This window comes from Camelus dromedarius, chromosome 14 (assembly GCF_036321535.1).
Source record: "Camelus dromedarius isolate mCamDro1 chromosome 14, mCamDro1.pat, whole genome shotgun sequence".
NCBI classification, from domain to species: domain Eukaryota; kingdom Metazoa; phylum Chordata; class Mammalia; order Artiodactyla; family Camelidae; genus Camelus; species Camelus dromedarius.
The window spans coordinates 57,636,714-57,661,494 of NC_087449.1; the positions used below are offsets into that span (position 1 = coordinate 57,636,714).

The following is a 24,781-nucleotide window of genomic DNA, read 5'->3' on the forward strand; positions in this document are numbered from 1 at the left end:
AGTGCCTTGAGATCAGAGGCGTCCCTGCTCACTTCCTTCTCCTGCAGCCCAGCTTCTCTGCCGTCTGTTCACCTCCCCTCCCCCCAGGATGAAGCCTTCCCCTACTCTGACCTTACTTTGCCTCCTGGGTAAGTAACCTTCCTGCCTTCACCCCTCCCCTGCCCCAGCTCCAGTTCCCTGGAGGTCCCTAAGCCGGTCCCTGGGGAGGGCGTGGTGGGACCTCTGAAGCCAGTTCTGCTTAAGCAAACACTGGCCAGCAGAGAGGGGGGACGACTGAAGCCCAGGAGGCCCCAGGGGGCATAGGAGAGGGGCTGGCAGGGATCTCAGACAGCACACATGGGGCTCTTGCCACTCACACTCCAGCCATCACCTGAGCTTGGGCTCCAACCTGCCTGGGTGGGCCACCCCCCATTGCTGCATCAGCAGGATCTGGAGGAATCCAGGGAAATCCAGTTAGTTCAGAAGGTTATCCAGTGGCATCCTATGGGACATGGCGGGGACAGAGTGCTCCTGGGGGCATGGGGCTGACAGCTGGGGAGATGATCAGGACCCCGTGGGAGACACTGGGAAGCAGCCAGGAGGATGGGTGGGGGGTGCTCTGGGAGATGGTGGAGGAGAGTGGGAGGGGGGCTGAGTGTGCCGACACGATGGGGATGAGGACTCCAGGATGGAGGTGCGATGCTATCGTGATGTCATTATTGATTAGCATTGTTATTATTGGGAGCGAGGTGCCTGGGGAGGTGAGATTACCTAGACAATTAGAGAGGTCTTGACTCAGATTTGAGGGGACATCAGGGGAAGCTGGCTGCAGAAGGTGGGGCCCCGGGGAACCTGATGTCCTCCACCCTCCCTCCCCGCAGTAGCCCTGGCTGGCGGGAACCTGGTCCAGTTCGGGGTGATGATTGAGAGGATGACGGGGAAGCCTGCACTGCAATACAATGACTATGGCTGTTACTGTGGAGTTGGCGGTTCCCACTGGCCGGTGGACCAGACAGACTGGTGAGCAGGTGGTCCAGCAGCGGGGCCTCTCTGGGAGATGGAGGGGCTGGGGGGAGCGAATAGGGAAGAGGAAGGAGCTGGGGAAGCATCCTGGGGAAGGAGGAGCTGGGGACACCTGGAAAGTGGGGGCTCACTTGAGCTCTTAAGGGACCCGGGCCCCTGGGCAGCCCCTGGTCCAGCCCAGCCTGGCCCACAGGCCCCTCCAGGCTGACCATGACCTTTGCAGGTGCTGCCATGCCCATGACTGCTGCTATGGGTGTCTGGAGAAGCTGGGATGTGAACCCAAACTGGAAAAGTATCTTTTCTCTGTCAGTAGGCACAAAATCCTCTGTGGTGAGTGAATAGCCCTAGAGACCCCCAGATGTTGGGAGGGGGAGAGCTTCAGCCAGGAACCTCGTCCTGGTGGTGACTCTTGGGCCTTGTCAGGGTCAGACCCTGGACTGGAGGGGTGGGGTCTTCCATCATCAGGGAACTGGGGAGAGTCCTGTCCACCCACCCAGATGCTCACGTGGCACCCAGTCTAAAGACTCATCAGCTCCTGCCCTGGCCCCAGGCACTTCCCCCGACCCAAAGGCCTCCCAGCTCCAGCCTCTGGGGAGAGAAAGGAAGGGGGCAGAGCTGAGCGAGAGCCAGAGGAGCTGTGTTCTCACACTGGCCTCCCCTAGGCTGGGGCGGCAGCTAGAGACAGGCCCCCAGGACAGAGCCTTGAGAGCACTGCCCCAGACAAGAGAGAGCTGGAGCTTGGATTTGGGACAGCAGACCTTGCTCCCGCAGGCTGACTCCTCTTTGCCAGGTCCAATGGGTACTTGGGACAATTAGCTTCCCTGGTGCCAGGCCCAGGGAAGCTAACTGAACTAATCGAGAGTGTGGTGGAAGCTCAGATCAGAGAATGCAACCTTTTTCCTGTTGCAAAACCAGCAGCAGCCTGCAGGGAGGGCAGGCCCAGTGCAGGGCACAGCAGGAGGAGCTGGGAAGGTCAAAGACGACTCAACTCAGATCTCTCAGGCCTGATCTGGGGGAGCGTTGGAGCAAGGACCAGAACCACTGGGAGCATCTTTGGCTCAGAGTTTCTGTCTCCTGCCACCATCCACTCAGCAAGGCGGCTTTGACAGGCAGTGAGCTCCCTGTCATGAGAAGAGGGTCATGCAAGACTGGGACAGCCACCTATCAGGGACGGCATCGAGAGAATGAGTGAGGGGAGGTGCCAGGTGAATAGAGACACAGGCTGGGGGGTTCACCTTCTACCCCCTGTGTGACTTTGGGCAAGGGATGTAACCCCTCAGAAGCCTCTGCTTCCTGATCTGGAAAATGGCGATGATCACTCACTTCCCCAGCTTAGTCGGGCTCCTGGCAAGAGCCGCCCAAAGGAGCTGACGTGGCGCTTAGGCCCCTTCCAACTCCGAGTGTTGCTGAAAGGGCAGGTGTGAGCAGAACCCTGATGGGAGCTGGAGGCCGAGCTTTTAGAGAGAACATGAGGTACAGGGACATTTCTGAGCTGTGGGATGAACTCATGGGGACAAATAGGGGCCAGAGCCACTCAGAGCAGACGCAGTGGAGAGAAGAGGAGGATTTGGGGCTTCAGGTGCCCGCAGAGCTGACGCCGGCTCTGATCCCCAGGCCAGGTGTGGGCGCATACGCGGAGGGGAGACCCTCAGGGAAATACCAGAAAAATGGGCTCTGTCTCCCTGCGGGAGACGGGCATGGGCCCAAGCAGGCCCCCAGCTTCGGTCCCTCTGGGGCACACCCAGGTCGTCTGGGACTGAGCGGTTTCATTTCATAGCTTTCCTTTCTGACTGATGGCCGCCCTCCACCAGCAGCAAGGCATCACATAGGGGGAGGTGTTGCCTAGAAGCACCCCCCACACACACAACCTGGGGCTGGGGCAGAGGAGAGCCAGTGGACAAGATGATCTCCCCATGGTGGGGGGGTGGGGTACAGGCAGCGGAGGGGGCTTGGGAGAGGAAGGAACAGTGAGGACAAACTTCCAGGTTTCTAGCATCCCGGGTCCCAGCAGGCCCTACTGTGCCTGCCCCTTCTCTCACCCATCCCCAAAACATGCCCCTCCCTGGTGAGGATGGGCTTCCAGCAGAATGGGGCTGAGAACAGGGACCCCAGTGCAGTCCCCTGTGGGTCCGAGAGTGGCAGGCCCGAGGTGCCTAGTCCCTGACTCGCCTCGTCCCAACCAGCCGGCAGAACCACCTGCCAGCGATGGACCTGTGAGTGTGACAAGAGGGCCGCGCTCTGCTTTCGCCACAACCTGGGCACCTTCGACCGCAAATATGTCAATTACCCCAACAAGCTGTGCACTGGACCCACCCCGCCCTGCTAAGTCTGTGTTCCGGCCTCCTCCCTGCGGCCCCTGCCTCCAGCGGCTGTTGCCCCAGACCTCAGGAACACTGGCACCCAAGGCCCTCCCTCTGGAAAATTCCTTTCCTGCAAACCCATCACTCCCTGAGAGCTCCCAGACTCTGTCTGGCCAGGACCGCCACTAGCCTCCCAGGCCACATCTCCCCCTAGGAAACGCCATGCCCCCTGGGCCCTTCAGCACCCAGAAGGCTCTGTAACCCACCCCTGGGATCTGTTTCCTCTTCTGAATGTGATAAGGTTTTCCCATTATTCCAGTACTGATCTCAGACTCTATTATGGGTTTAACTAGTCTACAGTTTCATTCATTCATTTGTGTTTTGAGCCCCTACCAAGTGCCAAAAAAAGTGCTAAGCACTGGGGCCCAGCATTGGTCTGACATGGGTGGCCCCAAACACACAATTCCAACATTCTGCTCTTTTAATTTCCCATTACAGTAAGTTTGGGGGATTCTCTTTTTCTAACATTCTACAGTCTTATCCAAGACAACAATGGCAGTCTCTGGAAGGAACATTTCTGGATGTATGGCGTAATCTGAGAGGCATGTGAAATATCAGCCTAAAAATATTGTCCCCACTATGTTATCAGGCTTCAAATCCCTCCCATCAGAATGCTGGCTAAGAGTAAGAAGAAGCTCTCGAATCATCTTATTCAAGTCCCTCCTTTGACAGAGGGGCATCTGGGGATTCAGAGAGCGGAAGTTCTGCCTAAGAGGGTGTCCTCACTCCCAAGCCAGGATGCCTCCATTTCTTCGTGAGTCAATCTCAGCCACTGACACTCTGCCCCTCTGGTTGTCATCTCAGACACCCCAGAGTACCCAGGGAAGTTCAGCCATAAGGATGCCCGGGCCAGGTCAGGCTCCTGATACAGGGAGGGGAAGAGGAAAGATGGCAGCATCCAGCATCCTGGGGCCAACTCTGGAGCCAGTTTAATGCACCAAAGGATTCCCATCAAATGGAATGCAGCCTCCCCTAGAAGCAGTGTATTTCAGCAGATTCTCCTTCTAAATATGGATATAATATCTCCAGTATCCGTACTATGCTGATAAAAATCTTCCAGGATTGGGATGAGTCTATTCAATGAGATAAAGCGTGTAAAAAAGCATCGCACAGGCGAAGTTCACCGCAGACGGGTAATAAATGTCCACTCCTTTCGTCCTTTTCATGGCGTGTGTACAACATTCAGGACTTTGAGGGCAGGAAAGAGCCTGAGGCAATCAAAAGGATGATCATCATAAACTTTAAACGGTGAATTTCTGTGTTAGGGAAAAAAAACAAAAACAAAAAACAGGAGACAACAGATGTTCATGCTTGGCTGCTGTGACTGACAAACCCTCCGTGAAGAGGCACCAGGAGACCAGTTCTTAAAGCACGAGCGGGTCTGCAGGGAAGAGGGTGTTTGTTGGGAAGAGTAGTCCTGAGGCGCCCTCTGGTGTCTATTTTGTTCAGCTACAAGGAGGAAACAAATCTGGCTTAAACCTGGATTTCCCTTCATGGGGGACAAAGTGTGTTCCTGGGCTAGTGAAATCTGTCCCCTCCCATTTTCAATAACAAATATGCTGAGAAATAATCAGTAAGTCCTTACAAACATCTTAGAGTGATGGTGCCACTACATTGATAAGAAATAAAGGAAAAAGTAACTGACTTGGGAGAGATGGGGAGAGGCTGTGTTCTGGGCATGATGGATTTAAGGCAGCGATGGACTGAGTACCCGGCGATGTTACAGCTGTTTAACCACCTGACAGGGTGAAAATCAGAACTTTAAGAACAATCCCTGGTGCAATCTGTTTTCCCAGGCATCAGTAAATGTTCGGTGAATGAATGAGTCTGTCTAAATCCTGATACAGAGTATGTGTCTGTAGGATACACACTTGATTTCCATCTGCAGACTTGGTGGAAAGAACTGAAAAAAAGGAAGGAAAACCTTGACCTTGCTGTCGGAGGTTCCCGGGAGAGCTCCGTGCTCTGCCAGTTAGCAGAAGTGCATGGGATCCAGACCTTACTGCTCAGGGAGCTCGTTAGAAATGCAGACTCTTGGACCTGCCCCCAGACCTGCTGGTTTAAAAGACCCCCAGGGGATTTGTGCACACATTACAATCCAAAAAGTGCTGCAAAATGGCCACAGCCCCAGTTTCTGCATTTGTCAAATGGAACAATGACATTTTCCTGGCAGGTTGGTTGTAGCAAGGTTTTACTAATTTGGCATGTGTGAATGTATACAAAATAACGCGTAGCACACAAGCGTCCTGTAAATGAATGAATGATAATCTTCATGACAATAGTAGCTAACATTTATTAAGCCTTTGGCATTCCCCAGGCACTGTTCTAAATGATTTGTTTATTAATTCATTGAATGAATGAAACGAGTGAATGAATGAATGAATGAATGAATGCAGCAGGGGGACTAAATCAAGGCTGGAGAAGGGACTTTGTTACCTGAATGTTTCATAGCTGGCCTCTCCAGTTTGGATGACAGGATTTGGATGGTTTTTGCTTTTGTTCCCACTTAGCCCCTAAGAAAAGCTATTAACCAAGTGTTCAATTAAATAACTTGCTGAATAAGTGATTAGAAGCCAAGTCACATTGGAATTCCCAAGTTAACCTGAGTCCAATTATGATTTCACACATATTTGTCTGCTTCTTTGGGGTTGTTGGCAGTGTCACTGGGAGAGAACTGAATACTGTATTAAATTTCATTCTTTCCTTCAATACACTTTTATACAAACTATGCTCCTGGCCCCTTGCTGAATGCTGGAGATAGAGACAAACCTGATGTGGTCAGTCTGCAGCCAGACACCAGTTACTGCACACCAGGAAGTGTTATAATAGAGCTAAGATCGGGCTGTCAGGACCAAAAGTTTTTCAGCCCCCTATTCTCCATCCTGTCCACCAGCGCCAGCTTCACCTTCCCATAGTTTGACTTCCAGTTATGTCATTCTTCTGCCCCCAACCCATCAGTGGCTCCCCATCATCCAGCAACCCCTGACATTCAAGCCTGGTATCATCTGCTTTCCCAGCCTCCTTCATCCAGCCATATATATTTCCCTATGCTCCTCACCGCTGCCAGAACACACCCACCTGTCTCTACCCCTCTGTGCAATAGCTTCCTTCAGTCTAGAAGCCTCCCTCACAGGCTCCTCATCACGTTAACATCCACGTGCTTTAAGGTACATCTCAAATACCACCTTTTCCAAGATGCTTTTCCCCTTGGAGAAGACTTCACCCTCCTCTGAATGGCCAGCAATGTTTGTACCTTCCCAGGAAAATCTAACTGCAGTATTTAGGTTGTTTTGGGTTCCTAGATGGTGGGGACAGACTGCCCTGGATTCAAAGCTGTGATCTTGGACCCATTACTTATTCCGCCATGTGTAAAATGGGGGGTGGGACCATCAGTCTCGTGGAGTGGTTTTAAGGTTTAAGTGAGACAATGAATTCAAAGGGCCTGGCTAGGTCACTTTGAGTTTTTGTCTGCCCTGTTGAATTCATTAAGTGGATGCTATCTGTTCAACTGAATCCACGGATACGTGATAATTACAATTATTTTAGGGGACGGGCATCATACACGTGATAAATACTGTACTAATATATTTGATAGCCCCCCTGGTTCACTGCTCTGAGTGCTCATTTATCTTGAATGGACAAGTGTAAATGATTACCTTTCAGTACCCTGAACTGCGGTCCCACACAGGCAATGAGGCAAAACTGGCCAGAGAGACGCTGTGCAGCACTCTTCCTGCAGGGCTGCTACCGGGGATGTGTTCCAAGGTCAAAACGCACACACAGGCCAATTCGTGACACCGTAGGATGCGGTCATGAGGGACCAGGCACACCTGATCTTCGGAATTCATTCAGCAAGCACATCATTATTCTTCCAGAAGCAAAAAGCATGTGGCAAGTGCTTGAGAAAGGAGTTCCTAGTCTTTCTGCAAACTAATGATATACCCTTGATAAACTGTCCTAAACACGTGGGGCATCCCACTCCCCCACTCTGGGCTTTTGTTTATGCTGGCCCTTCAGGCCCAAATACCTTAGCTCCCTATTTCCTCCTCCTGTCTCCCCTTTCATGCCTTGTTCAAATGTCACTTCCCCCACCCAGCCTTCCTTGATTTCTCTTCTGAACTCATAGCCCCTCCTATCAGTACCTCCTTCAATGGCCTGTGTTCTCTTGGATCATGGTTACGTGGCCACTGTCACTGCTGGACTGAATGGTTTTTCTAGGACAGAGTCCATGTCTGATTCAACGCCCAGAAGTAAAGACTCTTAGACAGAATCTGTTCAGTAAATGATGAATGGATTCTCGGATGTTTGGATTGGTGAGTAAATTTAAAACCTGAACATTTGGAGATATCTAAGTCTCTCTACCATGGGGAGATAAAGACAGGTTTCTCCAAGGTGGCAAATTTTTCCTTCTGCCAAGCCAGAATCTATGAATTGGTAGGATGGGTCTCGATCCTATTCAATCAAAATAGCTCTAAATCGCTGCGTCACTATGGTCTGAGAGTGGCCATTCTGTCCAGCAGTCCAGCCAAAATCATACTGGAGCAGAGCATTTTTGTATCAAATTTTGGTTTTATCTCAAGGCCACCATACACTTTCTGTGCACTGGGGGAGGCCTTGTGGGGTGTCTGGCAAACTTTATAAACATGGGTTTGCAACCCTGTTTTCTCCTAGGCAACCACGAGCAGTTACCGAAGAGAGACACAGAACAGCCACTTTTCCCCTTTTGGTACCTCAGTCTTCAGCATCATAAATTGTCACTCACCCAGACTAAGCAAGGCTGCAGCCTGGAGGAAAATGTAAATAATTAACTGCGTTCTCTAATTATTCCCTGCCTGGCCTGAGGACGCTGCTGTCCTTAGACTCATCTGATCTCATGGGTCACCAAGACCCAGGAGGGAAGCCCCGGAACACCCCCGCCCAGCAGGCGGCCGTGGCCTCCGCTGAATCACTGCGGGGATGGAGTTAAGGAGGCCGTGAGTTTTCCAGCTGGGGATGGGAACACGTAAACCGGGACAGCCCTCTAGTCCTCTGGTCCGAGGCTCTCAGAGTCTCAGTTGGGTTAACAGGGTCCAGAATCTGGGCCTCGTGGGCTCAGGAGCTGGAGTGTCTGTGCACCCAGTCGTCTCTCAGTGACGGAAGGAGGCAAAAATAAAAAAATCACACGAGGCCAGTGACAGAGAGAGAACGGCCTTGCCGGTAGCTGGAGAATTCCTCTCTCATCCAGGGTGGTGCTGGATGGTGCTGCAGAGCCAATTCAAAGGCTGCTTGATAAGCACAAACAGAACAAGAGAGAGCAGGAACCTCAAGGCCACAGTCACGAGGACACAGCGAGGCCAGTAAGACCAATCCTGCCCCAGGGACTGACTGGAGCCCTGGCGCCTGCGTTGAGGGACCCCGAGGACCTCCTTCAGGTGAGTCGTGCAGTCACTGCCGCCCATGTGTGTCGGGAGGAGGTGGCTCTTCCTGGGACGGGGTCAAACCAACCCTCAGAGTTCAAGAGAAACCCCAAGGTGGCGGCCAACAGACAGCTGCTCTGTAATTAGCCATCATCAGAGACGTTCTTAGATATCAAGCCACAATCGTAACAATGGCCCTGCCAGGGGGTGTGGTGGCCGGACTCACCTGAACGGAAGCTACAATCAGCTGTTTAAGCTCAGAAAGATCCCAAACGGCTACATAACCAGAAGAACATACACATCTTCCACGTGAACATCTCCAAAAAGGTCACTTCCCCACGTGCTCTCTGACACGTGCACTCAAACGGTGGTCAGACAGTGACAGGAACAACTTGAAGCTTTGTCTTTAAACTAGAATTTATTGGTATACAAAATGCCATTTTGTAGATAAAGTGGCACATCTTTGCAGCTTCTATTGCACCAAGTATTGGAGATTAAAAACACAAAAAAGAAACATTTGGTTCTGAAAACACTGCAAATAGCCAAGTACAGTACTTCAGTAAATAAAAAACAAAATGGTTCAGAGTAACACAATCTGAGGAAAGAAACAACCTAGGGGAAATGAACTGCGGACATCAGACAACGGTCACGTTTCTCCACAGACAGTCGAGCTCCATAGACGAGGCAAGACTTGCCAAGTCTACGGATCATGACCCCAGGGAGGTCTTAAGTATTATCTCCAGACTGCAGCGAGAACATGTATAGTGCAACTAGAGAATAGAGAAGGCGGCTGAGCCCGTGGAGGCCCCTGCGTTCCCCTCAGACCCAAGCGCCCCCCTTCACTGAGGTGGTCAACACCCCCCAGCACTCCGACATCAGCAAGAGGAACACGCAGCTTGAAGTCTGACTCCTGGCTCCTTCCTTCTTCTCACTGAGCGCAGCGCTGGTGGAGGATGCTGGGAGGGTAGCCAGGGCGGCCGAGGGCCCTTCTCCCCAAGGAAGATGAACATGAGAGGAGCCCACGCCAGCATTCCTCAAGCTTTAGTCGAGCAGATCAAACCACAGGCAGAGGTCTGTGACTGAACTCAAACGGCTGTCACAGACAGCTGGCGACAGTGACCTGGTGGATGCTGACATACAGAAGAAGAAGGGCAGACCACCGAGGTTTCATCCATGGTCCTTACCTTCCATGACCACCAGCGCGGTGAGCAGAAGTAGTTCTGGATCACGGGTAGGCCCTGCTTAAAACAAAGTCACCAAGGGGAGTTCATGCTTTTACAGAAATTACTCTTTACTGGTACCAGCCCCTTCTCAAGTAACTTTGCAAGGATGCTAAACATTTAAATCGAGCTACAAACTAGTTCCAACTAGAACAGCGAGGCTCTAGAAAGTAATCCCTCAGAAGAAATGGTGAAGAGCCTGAGGTTTTTACAGGGAACGTGACCTTGGACAGAAGGGAGACAGGCAGCCCACGCAGCCCCACTCCTCCCCGGGGCCCGGCTCTGTGGCACACATTCTGAGTTCCGCACAGCACGCACTTCGTGACTGGTGCTCAGTATCTCCCCTTCAAATCAACGATCCATTTCCCCTGCTGATATGTGATGCCAGAAGGTTTGCTATAATTTAAACATGCCATCGAGATCAGCAACTTAACGACATCAGTGGAAAAATACAATTTGCTTTACAGTCAGAAAAACACACCTCGTAAAAAGTGCCATTATTAAATCTCCTCAGAACAGCCGTTGGAAGGCCCCAGAGTTTGAGCAACACCTGTTCTGAAAGCTGAGATGAATAAAAGTGAATCGTGAAAATGTCAAAACAAAAAAACTGCATTGGACTCTGAGTCTAAAAGGTTTGCTATAGATAGACAAGAGCCTTGAGGTAAAAAGGTGAAGAGCTACGCATCTACCCAAAATGGGAGTCAGAGAGGGCCACAGATGTGACGCAGAAACCAGGAAGATCCAGTCGCCCACCCTCGCAGACCCTTCTGGTCGGCGTGAGTGTCAGCTCTGACAGGGAGTCCAAGTTTCCTTCAACCGACTGCACATTCGAGTTGAACATTTCACAGAGGTAAACTGACAGCACTCTATGTGGACCCAGTAAAACCCAGGCAGTCTAGAGAGTTTCTCAGAATGAGAGAAATTGCACATTGACAGCAGGGACTGACTGTGAGCACAGTTCAATGCCAAGTCCATCTGGTCGCTAGCTCTCCCCCGCTAGCGCGGCCCTCCTCCCACCCAGGACCATATCATTTCCCATCGTCCAAGCTCCCCAGGAAAGCAGGGCAGGGTGCTAGACAGAGCCGCCACAAAGGCCCCCTCGAAGCCCAGCTCTAGCTGTCCCACGAGGGAGACCCCACTTCACAAGCCCTCGGAATCAAAATGGGTTTAGAAGTGTTTTCAAAGCTTATGAAAGCAACTATAGACAACTGCAACTAACATGATTCTTTTTTCTGCCACAATTCTTCAACCACACTTTGCTCCTGAAAACATGTTTTCTATTATTGAAAAATTAAATATACATATACAGTCCCTCTCTCTAATATCTCCTGGTGGCAATTATATTAATTTAGAAGTCATGGCTCTATGCTGTTTTAATACTCTCTAGCACAAAGCTGTTGCCACTAAAATTGTATTTCTTATTTTGACCTTTAAAAAAATCTTTTTTTATCCATAAAACCTTTATATACAGTTTATAAGACTAGTAAGCAGCTATGGACCACTGCCCCATCCCCTTTCTCCTGATCAAAGCCACCGAGACAATCCCACGTAACAGACCTCTAACAGCCACGGAAGTGAAGAGAGACTCACTCCCTGACACGGTGTGCATGTGAGTGACTGTACCAGGGACCGCCGCTGACAACGGCCACCCCAGGACTACACACGCGGGGCCTCCATTTCGGCTGTCGAGAAAGTCAGCCTCAAGGGCCTGCCCGGGCAGGGAAGTGCCCACGCACCTCACACCCAGGTGAGGCTGAGGCGGCGAGGTCTGAATTCGTGCCTTTAGCTAGAAGGCATCACTAACACTGGATACATGTACCCCATTCCTAACAGTTAACATACCAAACACAGACAATTACAACTGGAAAACTATGCCATGGTAATAAAAGAAAACTACTGAAGCCATTTGATTAGTTTCTAAAACCACTATTATTTTACCCCAGAAATGTGGGAAGCCTAGCATCAGAATTAGGTAATTTATAAATAAATGTGCCCAATATTCTTTAATGACTTTTTAGCAACTTCTAAAACCCAACAGGGCCCAAGGCCACCTTCATTTAACCAAGTCAATAAAGCAGCTCTACTACTTCGGGTAATGGGTCTCCCTTCAGCCGTTTCTGACGCTGAATTCTGCTGAATGTCTGCTACACAATCTTGATCTTTCTGGGAGCACCCAGTCTCCGGTACTCTCACAGGACAAAGCAGGCGAGAAAGAGTGTTCCCTCAGAAATGCTCGGCCACGGTCAGAATGTGCCCAGAGCGGAAAGTCACGAGACAGCAGATCCTAAAGCACTGGCTCTCACTCCCTAGGAGACAGTAAGGCAACAGAGACCTACCCTTCACTTGTCTGGACTAGAGGCTCTCACTCAGGACTTCACAGTGTGCAAAGAAAAACCGCCGTGCACTTTCTAAATCTGCTAAATATTACAATGTCCTGTTCCAGGATGTCCTGAGAACAATTCCAAGAGACCACTGATGCTGCAACCACAAAAAGTCACCAAACAAAAAATTAAAACACATCATTAAAACCGAAGAAAGCAAATCACCTGATGAAGACAACCCAATGGCTCCAAGGTCAGCCTACACTGACATGTGTATACATGTCAAAACCCTTTTATAATTTTCCTTTTGTCTCGGAACTCTTAAAATTTTGAAATTTGAGATGGGGGAGGTAACTAATAATTTACCTTTTGAGTCAGCATATGTTATTTCTCCCAATATTAGGTCCCCAAAAGGCAAAGACTGTCCAAGACTGGCCACTGCATACCTTACAGTTCTAAAGCTCACACCCACCTAATTCAGTACGAGGAGTGACATCTCTCCACCGCCCGGGTCCACCTATCTCAGCACTGTGGAGTCATTCAAAGGCCTCAGCCAAAGTACGTTCTCTGGCCTGCTGGTGTGACCTAAGTCACTGACAGCTTCCGGAGGGTGCTAGAGAGCTTTTCAACATCAAAATCCCAAACAGGGCTTAAATAAAAAGAGGTAAGTGCAGCATTTCATGGGATTTCATTTTCACGATACTAAGAAAATTGAGTAACAGGTCAAGTTACCTTTTATTTCTCTGAAGGCATCTTTCTAAATCTAGAATGGTAGGGAAGAAAAGACAGTTACTTAACATGGGAACATGAAAAGCCTCAGACATTCTTCCAGACACTCTCCCCCTATAAAAACTCTTCCTGAGCACAAACTCAGGACTCTCCTGATTCCTCCCTTTACAACTATGGACTCCGTTTTCCATACTATCAGAAGCCCAGAACTGCCATCAGAAGCCGTAACATGCCGTCTTCTCGTTGTCAAGAAACAAGTACCCAAAACTCAGCAACACTATCAACTTTCCAGCAAAGTCCAGGCCTAAGTAACAGTCAGGCCCATTTATCATATGGCCTGAGAGCAAACGAACTAACAGCACCTGCATCCCATCTGAAATAACATCAGAATCCAGAAGAAAAATGCAGTAACTTAACTTCCACCCCGACTACAGGCCACAACCTGTGTATCATATTACTTTGGGAAAACACTTCCTGAATTATTTTCTCATTAACTTGGATTAGAAGAAAATTAATTCTGAACAGGTACCTGAGTTGGAGATCGCTTATAGACTATCCTGCATATTAATATCTGTTTGAGAATGAAAGCAAAACAAAGGAAACTTGTTATTCTCAATTCCTAGCAATTAATCTAAACTAGTTCATGACCAGTTACAGCAAAACTCACCCTAAGTGTTCAGGAAAGATCCCAGGGTTACTGAACTCTGATTTTTAGGGCAAAAAAGACCACACTTACAAAGTTTTTCTTGACCTAACTATCCAGCCCTAAAACTCGATACTTTAATTACAGAACATGAATGGCTTCACTGCACTTTCATTAAATAAAACACAGCACTAACAAAACTTCGAACAAAAAAGAGGCAGCTTGAAGGACACTAACTCGGTGTGGGAGCGGCCGTGTGGATACTGTGGGATGAGTTCCGTTTTGGAAAAGGACAGCCTCGCTGGAAAGCCGGTCCACTCCACTCTCCCCTCGCCCCTCCCGTCTCCCGGGAGGCCTGAGTCAGATGCTGAGAGCTGCGAAGGTCTTCACCAAGGTGACCTGAGCGCTCGCATCCGCTTCGCTCCTGCTGCCGTCCCCGTGGCTGCCCCTGCCCTCCAGGGCTTTGTGCCGATGCCGCTCCTCCTGCCGCTTCTTCTTCTCTAGCCGCTGCTGCTCGCGCCGCTGCCTGTTTGTGACCTGAAAGAGAAGACTGCCGGCTGAGTCGCCGGCCCGGCACCCGCTGCACCAGCTCCAGGGGGACGCGGGCCCGACAGATGCAAGGGGCACAGGCAGCCTTTCAGCAAGAACAGGGAATAGCCACCTACTAGACCAGAAATGATTTACTTTCCTTACTGCTCAAATTCACACTTAAATGGCAAACAAAATCAGTTCCACTCCCCTCATAAACTAATTCAAAATGACCTAAAGAAACATGAACCCCAGTCCAGCAGGAGACAACACTCAAACATGCACAGGACGCCTTTCTGGACATAATTCAATGTCCCAGGCCATCCTAAAGAAATCCTCAGAAGCTTATTGCATCCTAGCCTCTGTGGCTTTTTACACGATGTTGCATTTTTGAGCTCAGAATTTCTTGGTGAAAGTCTTTAAAATAAGTTCCAAATTCAGTAAAATAAATGGTGCCACATATGATTTGTTAAGAGTGGAGGCAGAGAGGGAGCTGTACAACCCTTCTGGGAAGCATTTGACAATTTACCAAAAGGCCTTAAAAAAGATTCAAATATCCATGCCCTTTAACCCATTAATTCCTCTTCTGGGACTCTAGACAAACAAAGAATGCAAAATACAAAGTTTATACACAAAGGTGTTCACCGAAAATGATGGCATTTATACAAAATGGGGTTTTTGTCACATGGATTCGCATGGAAAGCAGCCACGCACACAGTAAGGTGAGGCTGGAAAAGGGGCCCATCCACGTGGACAGAGCAGGAGTTGAGGGTGTGCTTCCTTCCAGTCATCACTGCAGACTCCAAACAGGACACGCAAGGTCTTCGCTCTGCTTCACAGTATACCCTCATGCACGCCCCATATTTCCTACAATAACCACTTTTATAAATCACAAGAAAACTGCACACTAAACTGCATTCCAGGTTCCCTCCACTGCCCCCGACTTACAGCAGCCCCACCACTCGCCCTGGCAACCCCATCTTCCCTACCTTTGGGAGCTGGTTTTTATTTGCTTTGTTTTCTTCGGTAGGGCTGGCCCGTGCCTTATTGTTTTCAGTCCTGCCTTCATTTAAGCCCTGATTCCCAAAGATGCCGGTGCCACTGCCATCCTCCTCCCATAAAGGGCCACCACACTGCTTCAGGACTCGGCCACTGGACTCAAGGTTCTCCTCTGCATCTTCCAAAGAAAAGCATTTTATTAAAATCGAAAACCTAAGATAGTTACACAATGCAATTACTGTTAAATGACTCCAAAACTACCTGGGTCCCTAGATCACTGCCATTTGAAGAGCAAGTTTCCTTAAGACATAATATTCTAATATCAAGCCGGTAAGTGGTGAACACAGGGGAAAAAAACAACTGGTAAAATTTGGAAGATAAACTTTTTAAAAACCTGTTGACCAGTCTTATCATCAGCTTCCCACCAGAAGAGTGTTTTATTAGATTAACCATTTTTTAACATGAATTTTTATGGGGAAATCTTTCACTTGTACCCAAAAACTAGAAAGGAAACTGGCTCTAAAGCTGTGCTGTTCAACAGAGTGGCTACTAGCCACATGTGGCCAAATTAAAATCAAATGAAGTTAAATAAAATTCTACATTTAGCTCCTCAGTCTCAGCCACATGTCAAGTACATATCATACGGGACAGCACAGATACTGGACAGCAAACATTTAAGAGGAAAATAAAATACCCCATCAGAAAACTACAATGCCAGGAACAGGGCCTGGCACATAATGCCTGGCAAGAAGTACTGAAACCATTTAAAATAAGTAACTTGAGAAAACAGATGTTAACATCTTTTTTTCCCTCCTCTGAATCACAGAATTAAATTCAGTTCAAGCAAAAAAATTCCGAATTATCACCAGTTGATAGATGCTAGTAATCTAAATATTTCCATGAGAAAAATAATTTTTCTCTCCATTCCTTGTCAGTTATCCATTTTGTATTATAATGAGATGTAATTTCTAAAAGGATAAAGCCTTCCCTGACACTTTCCATTTTTCCAAAGTTGGGCTAGGAGGCCCTTTCATGCGCTCGCCTAGCATCCTGTACCCCCTCCATTACGTATTACACTAATTTACTTATGACTCTCCACCACGCCCCTGCCCCCCCCCCCCAGACTATCCCCTCCCTAATGCAGGGCTAGCACCTGGTAAAATCGCCTGCACATACAAAGTACTCAGTAAACAACTGCTGAAAGAATAGGTGACAACATAATTGCTACCTGTCACTTGATTAAAAATAAATATTTGGAAAGTCACCAACACATCCATTTTGAGAGCTTCTCCATATTAACCATGGACTTACTATTTCTTCTCCCCTGGTTCATCTGGAGCATGGCAATTATCGCAGATTCAATGTTGTAATTTTCAGCTTCCAGGTTCTGGACTATCAAATTAAAATCCTACGCAAGAAACAAAGGACCACGTCAAGACTCTGCGTATACTTCTCTACCTATCGCGGCTTCAGCAATTTGCTATAAACAAAAGGATGCGATAGTGAGAATTGAGGTAAGGTTTCAAGACCTTCCATTTAGAAAATGTCTTAATTTTCAGTAAAACTGGTCATCTGAAATAACCATTTAATAAAATTAATTCTTATAAAACTGCACTAGTCAGAAAAAAAGAATAAATTCACATACTTCCTCAGGATTTTGAACGGTACTGGGTAAAGTCTGGCAAACGAGAGAGAAATGAATAAACTGCTCTCATTAAGTCATATCACATGACCTAATCAAACTCTAAAGATCCTGGACCTATCTTGGCCCATGGGGTGCTGGCACGCTAAGAGTGCTGGCACAAAGCTAGCAGGTAAACGAGGCAGAGCAAGTTTGTGAACCACTGCTGCTGCGTGACAGACACTAACTGAACACCCAGTTGCATTGCCGACTTTCTGGACAGCGTCTTCTACTTCATCTTTCAGGTCGTCCTCAAAGTCGACTCCCTTTGTCTTGATCTTCTCTCTTTTATTTGATTCATCTTGATGAAGCATCTGAAACTAAAGGATGCAGAGGAAGAATCACAGAACTCTAGCAAACTCTGTTCAGAATCTTCAACATAGGGAGACACTCTAAGCTCAAAAACATTCAAATACATGGGAAAAGGTTCCAGGAACAATCTTAAAGGAATGGCAACCACCAGGCTAAATTTCATCCAGACACTGAGATTACAGGCCACAGCTGAAGTATTAAGAAGAAGGGCCCACGACATGGGATAGACTCTTCAGTGAAAACGGCATTAGAGCACTGACAGTTTCTAGATACCGACATTGTGGCAATGACTGCTGACTCGGACAGCACACGTCTGTCTCAGCAGGTCTCCAGGGCTGTGAGCTTAGGAACAGAATCAGTCCTTGGCACTGGCACCCGATGGGCTTTTTCAGCGGACAGCGTGTCTTGAATAAACACGGTATACCACTGTCATCTGGCTCCCTAGATCCTGTTTGATCATCAGCAAGCTCAGTGTGCTGACAATCTTGTCCCAACCAGATTATCGCAGTGAGCATGACTCATCCAACCTCCCGTGCTTCCACACCCAAGGGGATCTGCCAATCCAAATTCTAAAAACGTGAAGAGCAGCTCACTTGGTATCCACAGGCCTTTACAACCTAAGCCCATTTCAGAACAGCCAAAACCATCCCTCTGTGGCTCCCAACCACTTCCTCCCTCTGCTTCCTATTGATGCAGGGAGATGGGAAATGAGCAAGGACTTTTCTACTTTTTGTATGTAAAACTGTAAGTGGAATCCAGCAATGTGCGGTATATGCCTTAGAATGTTAATATAAAGCAACCTGTTCTAAAATTTTACCCTAACAATTTGGCTATGTGTATCAAGAGTCTTTGAAATTCATCCAAAGGAAAGAATGTCAAGGGTAGAAACGATGTATGTAAAAGTGCTCATGCCAGTGCCACTAACAGTGGTGAATAACTGGAAACACCTAGAGGTTTCACAGCGTGGCTATGGTTAAATAACTGTGGTAAATCCACAGAACAACGCTTCGTTCCCACTGAAGTAAGGAACACAGCAAGGATTTTCACAGCCACCATTATCATTTAGCAATGTCTTGGAGGTAACAGCAATGCAATTGCCACCCCCCCAAAATTAGAAGTATAACACTGAAAAGGAAGAAGAAAAGTTTGCCTATTTGCAGATAATAGAATTCTATACCTTAAAAAAAGAGAGGATCGACAAAAAAACTACTCCAAGCAAAAAGAGCTCTGGCAAATCATGTGTTTATAGAAGAATCAAGTGTCCAAAATACGTAACTTTCAGAACTCAACAACCAAATCAAAAATATCCCAATTAAACACACACAAAGGACTTGAATAGACTCTCCAAAGATACACAAATGGCCAATAAGCAAATGAAAGATGCTGAACATCATTAAACTTTAGGGAATGAACATCAAAACCACAAGACGCCACTTCACATCTAGGAGGCTGGCCATCATTTTAAGTAGAAAGAAAGAAAAACAACAGGTGTTGGTGAGGATGTGGAGAAAGTGGACCCCGCATACACTGCTGGTGGGAACGTAAAACGGTGCAGCTACACACTGTGGAAAACAGTGTGGCACGTTCTCAGAAAGTTAAAGATAGAATTACCATACGACCCAGCAATTCTACTTCTAGGTATATAGTTGATGGGTTTTGGAAGGTCCACTTACAAAATTTTTTTCATTTGTAAATACTACAGTACCACACAATTCACGACTGGCTGACTCCGAGGATGTGGAACTGCAGATATGGACACAGATATGGAGGAACCTCGGATACAGAGGGCCAACTGTAAGTTATACTTAGATTTTCAACTGTGCCGGGTCGGTGCCCCTGACCCTCGCGTTGCTCATGGGTCAACTGTATCTCCAAAAGGTTGAAAACAGGTACTTAAATAAATACTATACACACATATTCACAGCAGCACTATTCACAATAGCCAAAAAGTGGAAACAACCCAAATGCTCATCAAGAGATGAAAAGAATACACAAAAGTAGTGGTAGAGCAATACAATGGAGTATTTTCAACCTTGAAAGTGAACGAAGTATTGAGACATGCTATGACATGGATGAACCTTGAAAACATCACACTAACGAAAGGCAGTCACAAAAAGCCACACAGTTGTGGGACTCCACTTAAAAGAAACATCCAGAATAAGTGAAACCATAGAGACAGAAAGTAGGCTGGTGGTGGAAGGGGTAGAAAAGGAATGGGGAATGACTGCTTGATGGGAAGCAGGTTTCCTCCTGGGGTGCTGCAAGTGTTCCGGAACAGCATGGTGGGTATACTCAGAGCCACTGAATTGTACACTTTAAAATGGTTATTTCATGTTATGTGAATTTTACCTCAATTAAAAACAAAGAGAATTCTGGAGAATAGCTGGGTATGTACATAAGTAACATTTTCTCAGCAACTTTCATACATACAAATATAAAGGGAAAAAAGATCCTTTCCTTACAACAGGAACAGAAAACACAAAACACCTAAAAATAAACTCAGAAAAAAATGAGAAAAGATCTATATGAAGAAAATGCTCCTACAGACCAAAAAAGTCAATTTAACAAATAAAAAGCTTATCAGGTTCTTGGCTAGGAATATTCAACATCATAAAGATATCAATTTCTGCCTGTTAATCTATTAATTTAATGAGATCCCAATAAAAACAAAAATCAACAGGACTTCTCTTTAACTGGACAAACTTGTTCTAACATTCATATATAAAACAAAAAAAGCAAGAGTATACAGGAAATCATAAAAAAAGAAAAGTAATGATGAGTGAAAAACTACTAGATTTTAAAATATACTCTTTAATTAAAATGATGAACACACTAACATATGAACAGAGAAATCCGCGGAACACAATCAATGTCTAGAAATAGACCCAACTGCAGATGAAAATTTACTATATGAAAAAAGCAGCACTTTAAATCAGTGGGGAAAAATTTATAATTAATAAATAGTTTGGGCACAACTAGGTAACCACAAGGAAAGACATAAAGTTGGATCCATACCCTCACACATTTATGTGACTATAAATCCCAAATAGAGACAAGATCTAATTCTCTTTTTAAAAATGAAACTATAGAAGTACTAAAATAAACTATGGGAGAATTCTTTTTTAACCTCAGAGTGGGAAACAGCTTCCTAATTATGACCCAAAACTCAGAAGACACATAAGAAAATCTGATAAACTTAACCACATAAAAATCTAAAATTCCTTCATAGCAAAGACCATATGGAAAAGAATAAAAAGACAATGACAGACTGTGAAAAAAATTCGCAACTTATACCACAGATAGAGGCTAATTTCCCTACTATATAAAGATCTCCTAAAAATCGTTAAGAAAACTGAACAGGAAAAAAAAATGGACAAAGAAAATGCATACAGTTCACACACAAAAATACAAAAAGGTTTTAGACACAGAAGATGCATAAACTAACTAATAAGAGAAATACAAATTAAAACTATGTTAAGAAAACAACTTTTCCCCTAATAGAGACAAAGATTTAAAAACTTGGTAACACGCTGTGCTGGCAAAGGTACAGGAAGAGACACACACCGCAAGTGGGAGTGTAGACTGGGAAACCTCTACAGAGAGCGAGGTGGCAATCCCTACCACAATTACCATGCACGCATCCTCTGATGTGTAAGAAGAAACTTCCAGGAATTTATTCCACAGATACACTCACATATGCGTGAAAAGATATGCATATACGTACTGCATGTTATTTACAAAAGCAAAGTGGCAAAGCCATCTAAAAGTCCCTCAAAGGGACTATTCAAACACACTATGATGCATCCATACAACAGAATACTATGCACATTTAAAAAGATTAAGGAAGTTCCTTATGTGCTGCTATGAATTAAACTCCAAGATATGTTCTACTGAAAAATCACGGTGCAGAGCAGTATGTAGAGGATGCCACCCCTGTGCACAGGGAGAATGTAATCCAGCAAAAGTGGAACACATGCACATACCCACACATCTGCTTGGTATGTAAAATATCTCTAGGTAATTTTACAATATATTAGCAACACTGGTTGCATCCAGGAAAGTAAAACAAAGGTGAGAGAGTGACTTTCACATTTTTTTAAATTATGAAAATGTCTAATAATGTAAGAAAAGGCTTATGAAATCATGCTAATTGAAAAAAAAGCAGGAAACAAAGTTACATAAGTATCAAAACAATAACAAAAATTACTGATTTTATGTATTTTTTATTTTCTTCTTTACCTTCTCTATAGTTTCCAAATTTCAGATATGAAGCATGGATTAATTTTAAAACAAAAGTAATCTAAAATATTTTTATAAATTATACTCATGTAATCATAAGCCTCCGCTGTTATAGGCAAAGCCAAAGAATGACAAACAATTTTAACTGTTGCTCTCAGCTAACAGTTAAAAAAAAAAAAAAAATCAAGCCTACAGATTCAAGAGAGGCAACTTTCTATAAAAACATCACTGGTTTTTAGCTCCAGGGCACTCGGCTCTCAACCTGGTTCCTGCGGGGCTGAGAATAGAGAAGAAAATGGAGATTCACTCACATCAGTCTGGAGGTGCGCAGGTGCTTCCGAGTTGTCGTTGATCCTCCGGACGCTGTCATAGTGCTCGCCACACCGGTACGCGATGTGCAACTCCCGCACGTTGCTCTTCTCTGTACCGCGGATCTGCGGGCAGAGGAAGGGAAGATGCCAGCCAGGATCTGCACACTGTCACTTTCGGAAGGGAGCCGCCACCTGGAACGCCCAGGAAGCCCAGCCAACGGGCTCTATACAGGACAGACTAGGAAGATAACTGGGTTATGTCCTAAGCAATTTCTGAATTACCTTTCTCCCACTCATGCACATATGCTTCAACGCGCTTTAATCTGCAACTATATGGAAATAAATCCACATGAAAATACAGATTCAAAAACCAGGGGAAGATTTACAATGAACTTAAATAAGCTGAAGTTTCAGGAGTGTCAGTATCTCTCAGCCCCTCAAACGCACAGGCCCTTCCAAGAGGGAAGGCCAGAGGCAGACGTAGGTTTGTTGGGCTTGAAGTTCAAACAATTTGGGACCCTCTTTGAGAAAAAGAATATAAAATTAAAAATACAAAATTGCTAGAAGCTCTCCCAAGCCCTTGAAAGGGGGCCATAAAAAAGAGGAACGTAACACATGCTTCCCTGGCTTCACAGTAAATTCACCCCTGTCCTTAAAACAAAAATAGCATGCTTCATCAACCACATATTGAGAATCATTAACAAACTCAAAATCTCCCACGTGTATCAATTTCAAAACAAAATTATATACAGTCAAACAGTACCACTGCACCGCACAAGCCTGGAGGTGCTACTCACAAGCTGTTCTGTGTGAATGGTCCCCCTGGAGCACAGCCCAACAAGAACAGTGCTCCCTGCAGTTGTGCAATACAGATGCCCTAAGTAAGGTGGAACCTGCGTATACCCCCCAAAACCACCACCTCCACAGAAACTCCAAGGTAATTCTTAATCGGTCCTTCAGAAAGCCCAGTAACTGTCTCTTTGTTAAAACCCCCAAATAGCAGCACCTCCTTCTCGTTTTTGCTGAAAGTCATAGGCAGGAAGGTACTATTATTAAACAATAACTGCGGTCTAAAAACACAGCAAAACCACGGAGCAAACAGGAACCACAGAGGCCTAGAAGTCAGAACGGAGGGAGCTTTCTCCAGGGAGAATGCTAGGTGTCAAGGTGCAGAGGGTTCTGACACATGCACAACAGAGGGACCCATTCACCTCCCAGGAGGACTCCAGGGAAAGGAACCTCTCAATGACATGATCGCTAGCACACTTACGTACGTAAATAACAATGACACTCTGCGCACATCATGAGTAGGAAAAGCAACTTGAGGAACAGTCACCAAATTGTTAAGCGTGAAGTTCACGACGAGGGAGATGACAGAGGACTTTCGCTTTCTCTGCTACACACATCTATATTGTTTACAGAAGCAAATGTTCCATTCGTAACTAGAAAAGTGTAGGTTGTGAATATAAACCTACTCACTATTAATGCAAGCACTCTTACCCATGACAGCAGCAACCAATCCAGTTTCAATTCTCAAACTAAGATGCTTCACTGGGGTGGAGGGAGATGAGGGAAACCTAGTGAATAGTGCCAGTTTACAGGAAACACATTCATCAGTGTTTAGCAATCCATGAAAGAGGACACGATAGAAATACATGTATCTGAAAAAAAAATTCTAACTATGTAGAATTATCTTCCACAACTACCTAGATAATTAAGAAACTTTAAGAAAGTTATCAATGGAAGAAAAGGCGAGCTACAATTACTAAATTGGCATTGAGTACATTCCTTCAAGGATAGGATCATTATGCTGTATATTCAAATGATTTTGATGACTTACGCTAATTTTGATGACTTCTGCTAAGCAGTAAAGATTTAAAGACAAAAACTGGGACAACAAAGGAGGTAACCAGTATTCTCGACTCAAAGACATCCTTAGACAGAGACAGCCTCACTAAAAACATGATAGCTCTCCCTGGTGTCAGTACCAGGCCCCAAAGAACAACACACACAGATACCATTCCCATGCTGCTCGCTGTGTCCCTGTCAGGTAAAAGTCCTCACCAACCATGCAGTATCTAACCTATTTTGCTGTCGTGTAATTTTGTTAAAAGGACATTATGCCAGACATAAAAAGCTATATACTTCCATTTATATGACATTCTGGAAAGGCAAAGCTGTAAGAGAAAAGTCAGATTAGTGGCTGGGGATGATGGGGAGGGGACTAGTGACTGCAGAGGAGAACGAGGGAAGTTTTTGGGATAGGGGAAATATTCTATATGTTGATAATATTGGTATTTACGTGGCTATGTCAAAACACATAGAACTGTACATCAGAGAAGGGTGAATTTTGCTTTACGTAAATCGTATCTCGATAAAGTTGACTTTATTTTTAATGAGCAAAGGCTAGGAACAATCAATTTACAAAGGAATATAAATGCAAGTGGTAGGTACAGGAGAATGACGAGAAAAAGGCCACTGTTGCCTTTATAATAATATAATACATAGGGATAGGTAAGTGAGTGTGTACATACATACGGATGTATCTGTGTGTCTAAACGTGCTTAAAACACGTGACTTCACCAGACATCTTTTCCCAGTGAAGTGAGAATATTTTTACAGCTAACAGTGTGTGGGAATAACAAGGATACATACTAAAAAGTTAACAGTAATTACCTCTGGGGAGTGCGGCTCTGGGTAATTTTATTTGCCTTTATGCGCTTTTTGGAATTTCCAAACTGTTCTATAATCATTATGTTCTACTTTCAATTAAAAGAAAAGTTAGAAACAGGGAAGTGGTGGAGGGGGAGGGGGGAGGACTGGCAGCAAGCACACGAGCAGTCTTTAGAAGCTGGGCCACAATGTGAAAAGCACCCGGAGGACTGAGGAAGAGTAGCGGGTGGTAGTCTGTGCACATTTTCACCTGCCCTTTGACCTTCCATCCTCCACAATGTTTGGTTTGATGCATTATTTGGGAGATTAGGTTAATTTAGAATACCAGAGGCAAAGGGGTGGGGGTGGGGGTGAGGAGGGGGAGGGA

At 46.0% G+C, this 24,781-nt stretch overlaps 2 protein-coding genes and 1 long non-coding RNA gene across 16 annotated transcripts in view; 2 read left to right on the forward strand and 1 right to left on the reverse strand.

The window, feature by feature from the left end:
* On the forward strand, positions 1-12,821 carry PLA2G2E (phospholipase A2 group IIE). 4 transcript variants are annotated; one of them, XR_010383963.1, is made up of 5 exons: positions 1-128; positions 861-999; positions 1,226-1,332; positions 8,034-8,773; positions 12,703-12,821. XR_010383963.1 is itself a non-coding variant. In XM_010997641.3 (4 exons), exons 1-4 carry the CDS (start codon positions 89-91, stop codon positions 3,326-3,328), a joined length of 429 nt encoding a protein of 142 aa, XP_010995943.1. In that variant the 5' UTR covers positions 1-88; the 3' UTR covers positions 3,329-7,074. The 4 variants fall into 4 exon arrangements, 3 of the variants coding, with proteins under 3 accessions (XP_010995943.1, XP_064350048.1, XP_031320101.1); XM_010997641.3 differs by lacking the exons at positions 8,034-8,773; positions 12,703-12,821 and adding an exon at positions 3,186-7,074; XM_064493978.1 differs by lacking the exons at positions 8,034-8,773; positions 12,703-12,821 and adding an exon at positions 3,838-7,074.
* The window catches only part of OTUD3 (OTU deubiquitinase 3), a 25,275-nt gene continuing 9,648 nt past the window's right edge, over positions 9,155-24,781 (reverse strand). Inside the window, exons 4-11 of one of the 11 annotated variants that reach the window (XR_010383960.1) lie at positions 21,742-21,864; positions 17,068-17,199; positions 16,510-16,606; positions 15,189-15,376; positions 13,909-14,208; positions 13,558-13,599; positions 13,032-13,062; positions 9,155-9,996 (exon numbers count right to left, since the gene is read on the reverse strand). Coding sequence is in view for 1 of the 11 variants with exons in the window: in XM_031464239.2 (XP_031320099.2) it covers positions 14,032-14,208; positions 15,189-15,376; positions 16,510-16,606; positions 17,068-17,199; positions 21,742-21,864 (717 nt within the window). In the remaining 10 variants the exon portion in view is untranslated. Of the gene's footprint in view, positions 14,209-15,188; positions 15,377-16,509; positions 16,607-17,067; positions 17,200-21,741; positions 21,865-24,781 lie in introns of all 11 variants that reach the window. The other 10 variants (XR_010383961.1, XR_010383954.1, XR_010383958.1 and 7 more) reach the window with 10 other exon arrangements.
* LOC135322906 (uncharacterized) lies at positions 16,580-21,806 on the forward strand. Its single transcript, XR_010383964.1, has 3 exons — positions 16,580-16,712; positions 18,894-18,985; positions 21,670-21,806. It is a non-coding gene; the product is annotated as an uncharacterized LOC135322906 (long non-coding RNA).

Excerpts from the sequence above, each read along its gene's own strand:
- PLA2G2E (XM_010997641.3), top strand. The coding sequence starts at position 89 with ATGAAGCCTTCCCCTACTCTGACCTTACTTTGCCTCCTGG. Across the intron at positions 1,000-1,225 it reads CCGGTGGACCAGACAGACTG|GTGCTGCCATGCCCATGACT; the intron begins GTGAGCAGGTGG and ends TGACCTTTGCAG. Across the intron at positions 1,333-3,185 it reads TAGGCACAAAATCCTCTGTG|CCGGCAGAACCACCTGCCAG; the intron begins GTGAGTGAATAG and ends CGTCCCAACCAG.